The 15199-nt window shown below is 37.5% G+C and overlaps 1 protein-coding gene across 4 annotated transcripts in view; it reads right to left on the minus strand.

The window, feature by feature from the left end:
• NCOA2 (nuclear receptor coactivator 2) overlaps positions 1-15199 on the minus strand; it is a 188357-nt gene that overhangs the window by 62495 nt on the left and 110663 nt on the right. For all 4 annotated transcript variants that reach the window (XM_059862013.1, XM_059862005.1, XM_059862021.1 and 1 more), the window contains 2 exons: positions 11930-12031; positions 10882-11054 (listed from right to left, as the gene is read on the minus strand). In XM_059862013.1, the coding sequence (XP_059717996.1) occupies positions 10882-11054; positions 11930-12012 (256 nt within the window). In that variant the 5' untranslated portion in view covers positions 12013-12031. The remainder of the gene's footprint in view (positions 1-10881; positions 11055-11929; positions 12032-15199) is intronic.

The following is a 15199-nucleotide window of genomic DNA, read 5'->3' on the forward strand; positions in this document are numbered from 1 at the left end:
CCAGTAATGAAGGTCTGCAGCCAAGCCTGAGCATTACATCAGAAGTGATAATCCAGAACATTTTCCTCCAGTTTCCAATTTACTTATTTGCCTGCAAAAAGCAATATGCCTGCTCTTCGTTTTACATTTTACCCATTAGAACACCAACAGGTGAGACCTTTGACATAACAGCTGTTATTTCCACAGTATTATGTGTTCACCTCAGCCTAAACCCTGAAGAATACTGGGGCCAAAGTCCTTATTAAATAAACCAACCAACTAACCCAACAAAAATCCCCACAAAAAACAACAGAAGAAACCATACCCCTTTCTTTGGAAAGCATTTAAGCTGTTGAAATAAAGGATATATGCTCCTTGTCTGAGCTTCAAAGAAAGAATAAGTGGCAATGCCCATCCATGACCATCACACAGCTCAGGGAAAGGAAGAATATTCTTGCACCATAATTCACAATGACCCTGAGAAAGCCAATATCCTCCCTCAGTTATATTTAATAAAGGTTTTACAGACTGGCTTCTCTGCCTGTATCACTGATATAAAAAAGTAATGGGAAAAAAGCTTACTGGGCATATTTTTCTAGATTGCCGACTGCAAACACATAATTATATTTTGAACATTAACGACAATGGCCTGACAATCTGTACTACAATGTTCACTTAAAATCAGCACCTCTTGCAGATAGACAGATGGTGGCTCAACTTTCAAGCTCAATAGTAATCACAATAATCCTTGATTTTCATCAGTGTAACACTCAGCAGTTCATTAGTAACTTTTGTCACATTCCCTAAACTATTTGATGATTTCTTACCACAGCAACTAAGAGTAAAAACATTATCAGAGGGATGATAGTGAATGGAATAAAACTGGTATGGTGTTGCTGGTCATAAAATTATGGCTAAAGCCACACCAAAGTAAAGAGACAGCAGGACTGGAGAAGGTGTGAAAAAACCCAAAAAACACAGGACAATTACTGAAAAGAAGCGAAAACAGTGCAGGCTTAAAAATAAATCCCTTCAAAAAATGGGGGGAAATTTGAAAATACAAAGAAAATCCATCTGATACAAAATTCCATTTTTGAAAATTAGTGACAGGGAGCATTGCATTCACAGGAGTCAATGGGGATATGAAGAAACAACTAAAGACAGAAAAAAAACCCCCAATCATTCAAATCTTTCCTGCAACCCAAGATGGTGAAAGGCTTTATACAAAAGAACCAAGACAGGAAGAATTTTACGTGATTGGCACAAAATACCTTGCTATTTTTTCCACCAAACATCAAAATAAATAAACAAAAAAAAAACTAAATGAGGGTCCCTCTGAGTTTTCCAATCTATATTTAGAAATTACAACCTTGATATCTTTTCCTCTTTTTTTTTTTTTAATTTCCAAGTAGAAATATGCTATATTTAAACATACTTCCTCTTAAGTGTTGAATATAGGCCCACACCTAATTTGTCTCTGGAAGTCATCTCCCTCAGAAGAATCATGGGAATGGCAGGTTGTTCCAAGTCTTTCTAGGAAATTGTGCCTCAGGAGAAAAAGTACTAGTATAAGCCTAGTGCTCTTCAGGATCAGATCTCTTAAGATGACAAGAGACCATTCTAACTGCCGAGCCAGCTCTCTGTAACACACCCCAAAATATTTCACCAACTCCTGGATCATGACAAGAACTTCCACTGAATATTTTGAAGAACATTCAGATTTCTTTGGGTGGGCTAACAGAACCTACCAATTCCTTCAGTAAGTTGCACCCGATTTCAGTTAACTTCCCATTAACAATCTGCTCCTTCCGTATGAGTCAGTCACAAATTCCATCTGTGAGGCTGTATCCTGCCTTTGTGAGCTGGAGTCCTCGGTGGCAGGCACACTGTGGAGCTCCATTCTGGTTCATGCCAGTGAGCAAAGCAAGGTGCAGGAACATGCATTTCTGCTCTGAGACGATCTGGGCCTCAGTGAAGGGACGCACGACACGGCTGCTTCATCCAAAGAACCATGTGGATACTTATTCAGATAACATGGCCATATCTGAAGCACCTCAGTTATGGAGTATCTACTTAATGGATTTATGGCCTATGGAGTTATCCACTTTAGGAGAACTTAAATTTATGTACTTTTCTGTCTCTTCTTTCCCCTCCTCTGATCTTGTGCAAGTCAAGAAGGGAAGGAGAGTATGTGTGTGGTTAAGCGTGCAGGGAATATATTAAGAGTACCCCTTGTCTTGTAAAATACATAGAGATGTGCCAACACCCCATAATGATGAAAGGAAACAGAAATCATGCACGTATTGACTCCCTAGACCTTTGTCTGAGGGCATTCACTATGAGCTCAACAGTGTTCATGACACAGCAGGCAACCGATCACTTGCTATGTCACCCTTCAATCTTCAGTCTGTGATTTTCCCCCTGTTGCCCACTGAGGGTTTTCATAAAAGAAACTGTAAGCTGAAGCAGTAATAGCTGACTTATTGTTTTTCATATCCTTGGTGATTTCACATTCAAGGACCCCTATTTTCAACTAACTGTCCATACACAGAATGTTTTGCAGCAATAACAAAATGCATGACTTAGAACAGATGCAATTATCTTGGTTCTAGTTTGAACACAGAGAAGCCTTTGATCAATGCTTCTTCAATCTGCTGTGAATCCACAGGTTTTCAGGATTCAAACATGGTATGAAAGGCATTGCACCCTATTGTGAGTAAATATTATATTATTGCTTTTCAAGCTGCAGTCTTTAAAAAGATAAAAGCTGTGTAACAAAAGCTAGATTCCTTAAAATAGATTATCTTTTTTTGACTGAAGTATCATCACTATTCACAGTGAATTTTTAATTTGCTATTCCATAAATTAAGCTGCAGACAGAGAGCCAAGGTAACATGAAGTCTCCTTCATTTACTTGCTTTATATGCTGCTGAGATTAAGACATTGCATTCTCTAATCTAAAGCACACAGCAAGATTTGGTGTTCTACAGTCAGCACCTTTTACATTGCAACAAGGGACTAAAACCACTATCATTAGGACTCAAATCAGAAGGCCACAATTGTTCTTTAAAAGCTAAACTCAGCATTTATTTTTTAGCACCTAAACTCAGCCTTTGTTTCTGACCACACCTCTAAAGACAGAACAGCTGGTGAGAAACACAAGACTCAAAAGCTTAGTCCATATTCTGCAGGGATGGATGTCAGTCTATATTTCTGCATTTTATTTTCCCCTCAAATAAAAATGCTGAATGAATTTATTATATTTACAGTTCATAAGAGATTACATGTTAAACTGGAAAAAAAACCCTGAACAAACCTGTAAAGTTTAGAAGTTTAAAGTGCTCAGTGACAATTTAAATGCAGTCTGAGAACAATACACTTATCAAGGAGGCAGCCTCCAAATCCAAAAATTTCAAGAAGAGATGTCTCCATCTCTCTTATGCAAGACATTTTTACTACAATCCCAGTAGTACACAGAACATAATATGATCCTTACATATTAAAGTAACTAAACCAAAACTTTAATGAAGATATTCCTGAAAAGAACAAAGAGGGAACACTTGACACTATTCCCCAAAGAAGGTTAAATATAGGAGAAGCAGCTCAGTCCTTTATAGCATTTCCAAGCAATGGCATTAGAGATCACAACCTCTTACACTGCAATCATCTTTGCAGCTATATAATACAAAGTAAACAGGCACATTTTGCTAGCTTGAACTAATTTTTTTTTCTCTTGGACATTCAGAATTTATGAAAGAACACAAAGACTAAAGAAAAACAAATATAAGTAGGATGCAAAACAAACAAGAAAGTTTTCCTGTAGCACTCGCCAGTAATGACCATTTCTACCTGAAAAAAAACAGAACTTCAACAGTTAAGAGTTACATTTAGTTTCTTTTTAACTTTGACCCATAACTTGATTCAAAGCTTAGATTTTCAGTCTAAAACTTCAAGTAAATTATCTCTGGCATGGAAATCATCCATCACCAACTGAGCTGAAGCCCATGGTCAGGAGCCATGTCTTGTTAGGTGACAGCCATCACATGACACCCTGCAATGCCCAACAACACCAGGACAGCTGTGAGCAATGGCCCTTAGCTCAGTCATGGCTGGCACACTTGGACCTGTGTGCGAGTGGGGCCCCACCAGGGACCCAGGGTGAGACAGAATCTCTACAACAGACCACCTCAAAACCACTGCTCAGGCTCACCACACCACTGCAGAAATGCTCCTGTCATGGTAAGGGAGGAAATGCAAACTCATGATCAGGAGGAGGGCAGGGATGGTGAAAACAGGGCTTTTCAACAGCTAACTTATTTTCCACAAGTTGGTTTGCAGCCTGCACACTTGATCTTTTTTATCTGTCTTCTTGAAGCAAGAGAATCATAGAATCACAGACTAGCTCAGGTTGGAAGAGAGCTTTAAAGATCACTTAGTCACCCCTCCTGCCATGGGCAGGAACATCTTTCACTAGACCAAGCTGCTCAAAGCCCCAACCCATCTGGCTCTGAACACTTCCAGGGATGGTGTATCCACAACTTCTCTGGGCAACCTGCTCCAGTGCCTCATTACCCTCACAATAAAGAACTTCTTCTATAAGGAGGAAGTCCAATCTAATTCTATCCTCTTTCCACTCAAAACCACTGCCTCTTGTTCTGGCACTACAGGCCTAAGTAAGAAGTCTGTCTCTCTTGTAAGCCCCCTTTACATATTGAGAGGCTGCAATAAGGCTTCCCCAGAGCCTTCTCCACTCCATGCTGAACAATCTCCCTCTCTTAATTGCTTGATCCCAGTGTGGGCACAGTTATATGTCATAAAGTGTCTTCAGCTGCTTATTCAGTAAGTAATATTAATTACATTATAACACTGCTTCCACAGAAGAATATTAATATTATTAAAATGCCTTAACTTATGTGTAGATAAGGTTTAAGCTAAGTATTTTGCATGATACACAACTCCAATAAAACAAGCAAACACCAGGAAGCTTCTCACTTGATGGGTTGCTGGTGAATGACTGCTTTTCATCAGATACAGAAAAGAAACTGATGGTCTCCATTACCTAAAACCACTCAAAATTCTTCAGTGAATCAGTAGTTCTCTGGAGTCATGAAAGTAGGAAAGTCAACATAAATTGCAAATTTAGCCAGAAAGCCTTACAATGTACACAGGAAGATCAAAGACACTTTCAATGTATCACTCTCAGCTGTAGGCAGGGGAGACAACAAAGCAAATTCAGTAATAGTTGTTGTTTTGAGTTTTGGGTTTTTTTGTAAATGCTCTGCATAAGTTCCTTGACTTCAAGCATGAAATTCTGTGCCTGTTAATTCAGTTTTAAAATCCTGTCAGACTGAAAACACAGTATATACACACAGTGATAGCCATGTAGAATTCCTTCATAAAGAAGAAGATTCAAAAACTGGCATAAAATTTGAATAACTCATCTCAAATATGATTAATATAAAAATATAATTACAGTAAAATTGACCTAGTAAAATATTTGCAAAACAAAAGCCAACAAACAAAACACAAGTCTGCATATGCTCCCTTGCCTTAATATCATGATTTTACAAGATATTTATGCACATAACTTTGAACCTTTAAGTAGTTCTACTGACTTAACAGGGATTACTCATCTGCTTAAAGTTAGGCAGTTGCTTAAACACCTTGTGAAATATGAGTCTAAATTCAGATCTGATAAATTCAAAGTAGCAGCAGCCAAAGCAACACCTCATTACAGCGTTAAGACCATGCTGCTTTCTTTTAGCAAGTGATTTTACTTGCATACTGGTGCTGGAGGCAACAATGCACTATCTGCTGGAGTGCCCCCGTGATTACACAGTACTGCTACAGGGAAGCAAAAACTGGTTTTGCTATCAAATGTGAAACCAGAAAAAGAAGATAAATATGATTAACAACAAGCCTTCTTTCCAAGTTCACACAGGTTTCCGTGCATGTCTCTCTTCATCAAGCACTTCTCCCTCTCCCAACACTATTTTACTTTCACATGGTGATTCATTCTGTCCAAGGTCTGTCTTTTAAGGCTATTCTGAAAACAAAGTCTGCTTCACATCTCAGAAATGTACATTAACAGCTAGACTGGTAATTGCCACCCAATATCCCTTCCCTCAACCACTGAAAAGCTGATCTACAGAACATAAAACCTCTTCAGAAACTAGTGACACATGAAAACTGGACTCTGCAGGAAAATGGAAGTGACATAAAATCATACTTGAGGATAATTTACCACAGTAGAATATATCCCACTGTATATGAATCTAAATAAGACAGGTGGTTGCCATCTTAAAAAATTGCTACAGAAGACAGAAAGGCCTGGAGAATAGAAGGGGAGAAATAAGAGATAGAGACCTGGAGTTTAATAAAAGGAACTCGTGGCACTTGGGAAAAAAAAAACAACAAGCAACCCCATGTCTTGCACTTTTGTCAGGACACATTCCTCAGCATTCCAACCAAAGAGGTCAGAGGAGACTTAGCTGCAGAAACTGCTGAAGAAGCTTAAGGTGATCTTCAGTATCCTCCAATCTACTGCATTGCTGATATTCAGACAGGAGGCTAAAGCACAACTAGATAATGACCAAAAGGAAATTTAAAAGTCTGAAGCAGAAGTTGTTCTAATAGTGAAATATGATAGTCTCTGCTTTAAAAGATGAGTTATTTACCTGCTGAGACTGGAGCCAGCATGACAGATAAAAGGAGCTGCAAACTAAGGGCAAGGGTTTAATTTTTATAACCTGCTTTATATCCAAAAGAAGAAGAAAAAACAAACAAAAAAACCCAAACAAGACAAAACACAAAACCCCCACAAAACCCTGAAATAAAATCCAGCAAAACAGAGACAAAGCAATCAAAAACATAATGACAAAAACCCCACTACCATCATGAGGGGAGTCAGGCTGGTGACGAGAGTGAAGGAAAAGGACTACTGTTGGCATAAAATCAAACGAGATTGATGTGAAACAGTTCAACTGACTGTCAGCTAAGGAAGAAGAAAATTCAGATTACTTTTATTTACTGTCAGAATTCTGTTGTCTTCAGATATGAAAAAACATTTCAAGCAGTACTTATATGACAGAAATTAGTATCTTAAATGCTGAAGTTGCTTCTTAAAATAAGATATGATCCTAAAATAAATCAGATACTATTTTACTAAGCATATTTCTTGAATACAATCAAATGGCTTTCTAGCTCCTTGGACGTCTGGCATATAAAGGAATGTTTATTCCCAATGGTCTTTACATTTGTCTAACACAAGTTTTTTAAATTAAGCATGTGCAAATCAGAACTTACTTGCACACATTATGAACAAATCTGTAACATACATGACCACTACCTTTTCCAAGAAACTTAACATGGACTGCAAACAACAGGAGAGCTTACATTTCAACAACTGTGTGACGCAACTGCTCCAAATTACTATTATGTTATAAATGAAAAACTGAATGAGTGCTTTCCAAAGTGCTTGAAATACAAGTCTCAAATCCCCAAGAAAGATATCCACTTAAGATTTACATGAATGCAACTTCTATTTCATCTTCATGCTATAATCACCATTTTTCATCTCCTCTGGACATTCACAAAATCTCCATCCAATCATGGTAAGATAGTATGATAAAAGTCCTCAGTAGAAAATTAAGCTTTTGTAAAGTAACTTGTCATCACTTTCCCAAGTACTAAAACCATTTCTAAACCCAGATTAAAACTCCATGCAATGGTTACATCTTCCAAATATCTTGAATTCTTTTAATGAATTTAGCTTTACACATGGCATTTATAACTTGCCTTCAAATTGTAATAAACAGAATCTCTAACATACCACAACTTAGGAATCTTTGAAGTATATGCTGTGAGAAATGATAAAAAGATAACAGATAAAGTATTCCAAGCATATATTTGCATATAAAGTAGATCAGGATAACATTATACTAAATTACACAGTATTATTAAAGCAAAAGATCTATTACTTTTTTCAGCTACCAGCCCAGCTAGCTTGACATGGGAAACAAATATCAAACCTGCATTTCATCCTTCCCTGTTCTCATTCCTAGAACCTAGAATAAAGTTTCCTTGACAAAGCTCAGTAGAAGCTATGAAACTTGTTGTTTTCAGCGGTTTTTCAAGGTATTTATAACTGACTGTGCTTTTGTAAGTAATTAGACCTTCATGTGCAATTAGAATTTTTAGTGTTTATTTCAAAGAAACAACCTCTTTACTAAAACTTCTAAATAATAAAACTGTAAATTAAGTTCTCACTAATTTAATCTAATGTGCTTTGGAAGAAATGCAGAGCAGACCCACTGTATGGCCACTAAGCCATCTTAATCTGTCTATGTCAGTGTAGAATCACTGAAGAGTTTCAGGATGTTCGTTTAGTTTTGTCCTACAAGTATTCTGCGTAACACTAAAATCAACAAAACAACTGTAATAAAATATTATTTTTAACCTGAGTCTCATGGCACTTCATGCAAGTATAGCATTATTTTAATGACTTTTGTTTTAGAAACAGATAATGCAAGTTTTTGACTGTTGTCAAGGTGTTCTAACAGGTCTTTCCAGTGGAAGACCAATTGGAAAGATTTGGAACAACCTAAAAGTTAATACATTTAAATGATGAGCATATCAAAGTGCAGGATTCCCAAGGTGTGGTGATAAACTACCTACAAAACATGAGAGAGCAATAGTAATAGCCTCACTTGGTCTGCAACCTGTTTGCATTGTTTATGTCAGATTTTCTGTGGCACTCAGCAGAAGTACAGGTAGACTGTACTGTTTGTGCAATTTGGACAATACATGTGAGACATTTTGTTAAAGAAATGCCTGTTCCAAAATAATGTTGCATTTCAGAGTATGCTGTCATTTGAATTTTTTTTAAAAGAAAAGCCTTTTAAATTTGCTATTACAACAAACAGAAGTAGCTTCTATGTAGGAATAGGTATCAAACCTTTATCAGCTCAAAGGAACAATTTAAAACATTCTGATCTTTCTTCTGAGATGCTGCTAATGACCACCTTGAAGGTCTCAGTGTTTTGCAGTGCCCTTATAGGCTTAAAATCAGTCTGTCCCAGCTCTGAGTTTTATGTGGATACCCAGTTACCAGAACATCTAATTGTCCTCAACTAAAGAACCTTGTGTAACAAATCAACATCAAAAAGAGCAATTTAGTGTCTTTATTGCTCAAGGGTTGCAAACTACTTCTACTTGTTGAAATAAACAGTGCTCACAGCAGTTTAGTCTGTCTTTAGGACTGTATATTCAGTTGTTTTCTGCAATAAGATTTTATGACCTTAAAAAACTAACTGCAAGTTCAGCTTTGGCACAGTTCTGGCCCTTGATGACTTCAATAGTTTACATATAACCTGGTCTGGTGAGTGTCAATGTTTCATAACAACATGAAAACTATTTCTGTGACATTGGTCCCAAACAGTAAAACCCTGGATTTGACGAAGCTACCATGAGTTAGAGCCAGATTTTCAGACTAGATTTTCCAAAACTGCTGACAGAATTACCAAAGTGGACGAGCAGATTTTCCTTTGTGCACTCACTTCCTGGGAAAACACAATTTTTTTTGTCCTTTTCCTTTTCTCAGGTAAAGATAAGGAGTATGTGTTGCTTGGTGACAGAAAAAAAAAATCAATTTGAGAAAAGGATGAAGAAAATAAGGGAAAAGAATATCTCAAAAGCCAGCAAGGTGCAAAACAATGATGGACATTGTGTCAGGTTAATAAGTATACTTCTAATAAGGGGCATGGCAACATCACTAGAATATCCACTTTAAAAATCATAGCAACCTAACAGCAAAGAGGAGAACAAGCTGAGAAATAGAACACTCCCTAAGATTAATCAGTTAGAACTTTGGAGGCAACTGACACAATCTGACTCCTTCCACTTTCCATTTAGCTTTGAACAGACTGATGTCTAAAACTGTAGATCTACTTACAGAGTTATACATTTAGATAAATATGTATCAAAATTATGAAACATGCAGTCTCCACTTTTATAATTTTACACACACAGTATGAAAAAGGAAAAATTATTTTCCCACAGAAAAGTGAAAAAGTGAAAGATGTTTAAATTGTTTGAAAATCAAAGGAATCACTCTAAACACAGTTTACAAAGAGATATAAATCTTCTACATTAAAAGAAAAATTATACGCACCCACTAGAATTTGAATCTGCCCCAAACACCTGCAGTGTGCCTGCCTAGACAGACCTGTGCCACATAACCCACTTCCAAAAAATTTAAAGTTTCTAAAAGATTTGGGTTTTCTCTTTGAATAGGAAATATATCAAAAGAAAAGAAATACAAAACTAATCTTCTAGACAAAGAACAGGAAGAAAACTGTCACGTTCTGCGGTTTACATTTATAACAGGACCCTATCTAGAGATTAGAATAGTTTCAAATCTATTGTAGTCGAGGATATGATGTCATCATTTAAAGGACGCAGATAATTTAGTCCACAATATCTATTCATACCAACTAAAGAAAGCAAAACGAGTATGCAGAATACTTGCATACCCCACTCTCCTGGACAGTTCTCTTTGGCATGGATTCTTACTCATCCATGTACAAGTATGTGGTTTTCTTCCCAAAGCCATCTGCTAGTTTAACTTTTGTGAAAGCTCAAGTGATTTCAATTCCATTAGATACACACATCAGACTGATCGATATTTTCTCTCTCTAAACAATTTTCAGTGAAGCTTATTTTAAAAATACTGACTATGATACTTAACACATTCTATTCACATGACTTCACAGCATTATTCATTACTGATTAATGAAAAACATGGGAATTTGCTAAAGAAAAGCTGAAGAGACTATCAGGTTAGTAAAAAATAAAATAACAATTAAGACAAAATATTGAAAGTCAATTAATTAGTCTTCTTACCTTGTTCTTTTATCTGACGAATTTGCTTCACAGTTTCTTTCAAGATTGCACATTTGTCAGGTTTAAAGTTAAAGTTGTCAATATCATTAAAATTTGCAAAAATCAGCTCTGCAAGTTCTTCAATGTATTTATTCTCTTGCTCACGATTGCGTTTCTCAGTGCTTCTTTTAGGGCTGAAAGAGGAGTTTATAAAAATTCTGTCTTTAATGTCAGTTTACTTGCCTTCTGGCCAGCTCAGAGATAATTTTAAAAGGTTTAACAGTAGTTTAACAAAATCACCTCTCTCACTACCAAAATACAACTTATGAGTTTCTCACACAGAAAGGTTTCCTCTGGAAAAAGGAAAGGAGCACTAGAAGATGTTACTTATTTTTTTTCCAGCAGTCATGCTTTTGTTTCAAAAGAGGATTGGGATTAGAAATTGAAAACACAAGATTATTTGGGTGGGAGGAGGGGGGTCAGGATTTGAATATTTACAAGTATCCCTCCCACATGGCATTGAGAATACAAAGAGTATTATATAGTGATTGTGTATGAGAAAATAAAACAGCTTAAATAGTTACACTGAGCAATCCATACTCCCTGCCTCCTTGTGAATTTATGGCAGTCTTAAGAAAAGATGAATGAGTGGTTACACTTTAAAATGCATTTGTGCTGGTAGCTGTAAAGCTGGAAAATATTTTTCAAGACCTAGATTATAATGTACAACAGAGGTGGTTAAAAAATCTCAGACTGACAAAATGAGTGACTGAAGACTTCTTGCAGTGAATGCCAAAAACCATTTAACCATCTCTCCTAAATTGTCACCAAAATTCTGCATTTTGGCACAAAGCTGGATGCAAGAATAAACAAACAAACAACAATAAGAGAGAATGGTTCTCATCCCCACCCCAAACCCTCAACAACACAGAAATACTGCAATAAAATAGTTTGGCACTGACTTCTCTTTGCAAGAATGTTGTTTGTCATCTTCTAACTGAAAAACAGAAGCACATGTAACATTTTTTTAACTCATTCTCACAATATTTCCAGAAATAAAGGGTCTAACCTGGGTCCAACCTGATCGGGATCCTTGCGCTTTCTTGACTCTGCTCTGGATGGGTCAGAGGTATTTTCTCCCATTCCACTCATCTTGAACACATATCAGCAACTAAAAGGAAGAAAGTGCAAGAAAGGGTTATGGTGGAAAAATCTTGAGTTCTCAGTTCATATTTACAAGTTTCTCATTCCATGCTCAACTAAGGTTTTACTTGGCAAACCTATCATTTGAAACAGAGCTTGTTTAAAAGGCACCAATAAAAATACTGTGTTTATGACCCAACAAAATGCTACACAAGACTCCTTGAGAAGAAAATTGGTGGTGGGCAAGTAAAGAATATAATCTCTGATTGTTATGAGTTACGTAAGAACTGATAAGTATATTTTGTGCCTGAGTTGCTGAATTTTCATGGCAAATTTGCAAGGTTGAATGATGAAAGACAAAGGAAAAGCCATAGTGCCCTACAACAAGAAAAACACAACAGAACTGAAATACATGAAATAAAACATGTGTCCCAGCTATGTAAAAGGTAGTGCATGCAGCTTTAGTTAAAAATCAGAAGATAATACCTGTTAAAAGTACACGTACAAAACTGTAGAAACAGAACTAGAAATTGCTGAGGAACTGATAAATATTTTGTACATATAATCTACCTCATAAGAAGAATAACTTGTCAAGCTAATGCAATAAAATAACACAAGCTTATAATTTGTGCAATGAACAGCCTGTGGAAATCCTGCCCTGCTCCCAGCTGTTGGTTTCCCTATGCCCTGTAGAAGCACATGAAACTCAGATTACCCATTTCTCAACAAGTACCAATATTCTGGAGGCAGAAATCACCAAAGGACATAGGGAGATGACGTAAATGATCAAAGTTCATGGAAGATGGGGCAGTCCCAGCTCAGCTTCTGCCTAGTTGCTGCCAGTTTTGTGAGGATGATGGCAGAGAGGTGTTGCTAGACATTTCAGAGAGCTCCTGTAGTGTTTGGGATTAGCAGAAAAATAAGCATGAGGGGCCTGAAGGAGGTGAGTGTATCCAAGAGGTGATTCATACCATACTAAAATAAGAGCTGGAGCCTGTAATTGTATGACCACTTCATTTTGGCATAAAGTGGAAATCAGGTATCAAAACAAGGGAGTTCACCACCTCCTTCAAGCCCTTCATTTCTGTCCCACCAGTTCCTTTCTCTCTGCTGGCCTGGTCAGCCATGCACTGAACCTAATAAAGGAATTGCTAGGGGCTAAAGACACAGTCCCCTTCCCTTTTTCTTTCTGACATTTTTAAAAATCTAGCTGCCAGCCTGTGTGTTGGTAATCAGATGTTCACATTGGAAATCTTGTTTTACCCAATGAGCCAACTGAGTGAAGATATTTCAGATACTGGCAGAAACAGCCCAAAGTTTAAGGTCTCGAGCAGTTAATGCTGAGAAAGGCTACTCACTGAAACCTGAGCAAGCAAACAATGAGTTGGAGCCATCTCAGATTCAGAACTGACCATCACCTAACATTTCCCTAAATTAAAAGTAAAAGAAAATAAAAATTTCTTTTTACTGAAAGCATTTTTTACCACAGAATATTCTGAGTTAGAAGGGACCCACATCCTTGGTGGGTTTGCTCCCAGTATGGGCCCCATACTCTAACCAACTAACCCCATGCTCTGACCAACTGAGCTGATCTCAGTATTTTCTTAACCAGTTTGAGAAGAGAGTGGAGTCATTTCCCTTCTTCTAGATACTGCTGAAGTTTCATGAGAAAGACTGTATCATGCCTGTAACACATAGCTTCCATCTGGTCTTTGACAGGAATGGTACCAGACTGTATTTGAAAGATACCTGGATTATCTTTTTCTCTACTGAGTCTGTACATGCACTCATATATCTGCATGCACATGCACACTGCTATGACTTTGAGAAGATCTCACTGTAAGCAGAGCAAGAAGGTTCCATGGCAGAGCAGACACAACTCTCCAAGGGAAGATGCACCATCACAAGCTCCACCATTCTGTCCTGGCTGCAGAACCAGGGCACTGGCAGAGCCACGCCAGCGCCAGCCACCCTGCAGAGCACGAGACATTGACTGCAGTCTCCAGAGTGGTCTGACATGCTGCTGCTGACACCCTGACCCTGACCCCAGCTGCTCCCCATCAGCTGTCTGTCCTCACTGACTTCTAGCCTCAGCAGACATACAGATCTGAATTTATCCAAGCACAGGAGGAGCGATATACATTCACAGATTAGGAACTAAGGACTTCTTGAAACTATGCAATTTCAAAAGTATCACAAATAAGAGCTCCAAGGAAGGTGCAAGATACTAGCAAGGAAACTGACAATATTTAAACAGAAGCTTTGTCAGTGGAGAGCTGGAACTGTCCTTACAGCTCTGTTTCTATGACTAAATTTTTCACTGACCAAGGTGAGAAAAAATCATCAGCATGATGAAAGCTGTACATTCCCAAGATCTGACCTCTGATCCAGACTCAGATGGTGAGTTGTTCTTTTAAAGTTCAGAAGAACAATTAGGCTGGGGAATCCCTTCATTTCTTATGCTTCCCAAGTAATACCTGAGAAATGTAAATCAGCTATTTTTCTTGAGAAAAGCAAGCATAACAGTTCACAAATACTGTCAAACTGTCATCTTCTCACTCCCCTTCCCTGCCAAGCAGTAAGAAGGTAAGCATTTATGGTGGACACCATCCTCCAAACCCCTCTCCTCCTCAAGAAAGCATACAGAAACTGTTACTGACAGCTCTCCTACCTACTCTGCCAGACCTACTTCAAAGGGAAGTTTTATTTTTGTGGGAACTAAAGTGTCACCAGCAGCTCCATCAATGCATAAATCAGTTCTTCTTGCATTCACACTAATGCTATTCCATAGGAATCCCACTAGGTCCACAATATCAGCCTCTGGAGGACATATTAAAACCCATCTCCCACCACAAACTTTAAACTTCATTCTTCTGTTTTAAGGGGAACAAAAGCGGTATCATAATTACAAAACTAGCACCTTCTTCTCTCCTTTCTAAACAAAGCAAATAGTGCTAAACAAATAATATATGTATTTATTTTGTTTGCACTTACAGGCCACTACATCTTTTTCTCAGCAGCATTATCAGTTTATTCTTAGAATGAGTTACCCATGTCTTTTCCACTCATCATATTTTATTTCTGGAAATCTACCACCTACTACCATGTTTGCTTTCTGTTCTCCTTTATGTCTTAATTAAAAATCCTGTTCTAGACCTCAAAGATTTTTATAAGCCATTTTCTTGCCTTGTAGGTG

The sequence above is a fragment of the Haemorhous mexicanus genome, chromosome 1 (assembly GCF_027477595.1).
Source record: "Haemorhous mexicanus isolate bHaeMex1 chromosome 1, bHaeMex1.pri, whole genome shotgun sequence".
NCBI classification, from domain to species: domain Eukaryota; kingdom Metazoa; phylum Chordata; class Aves; order Passeriformes; family Fringillidae; genus Haemorhous; species Haemorhous mexicanus.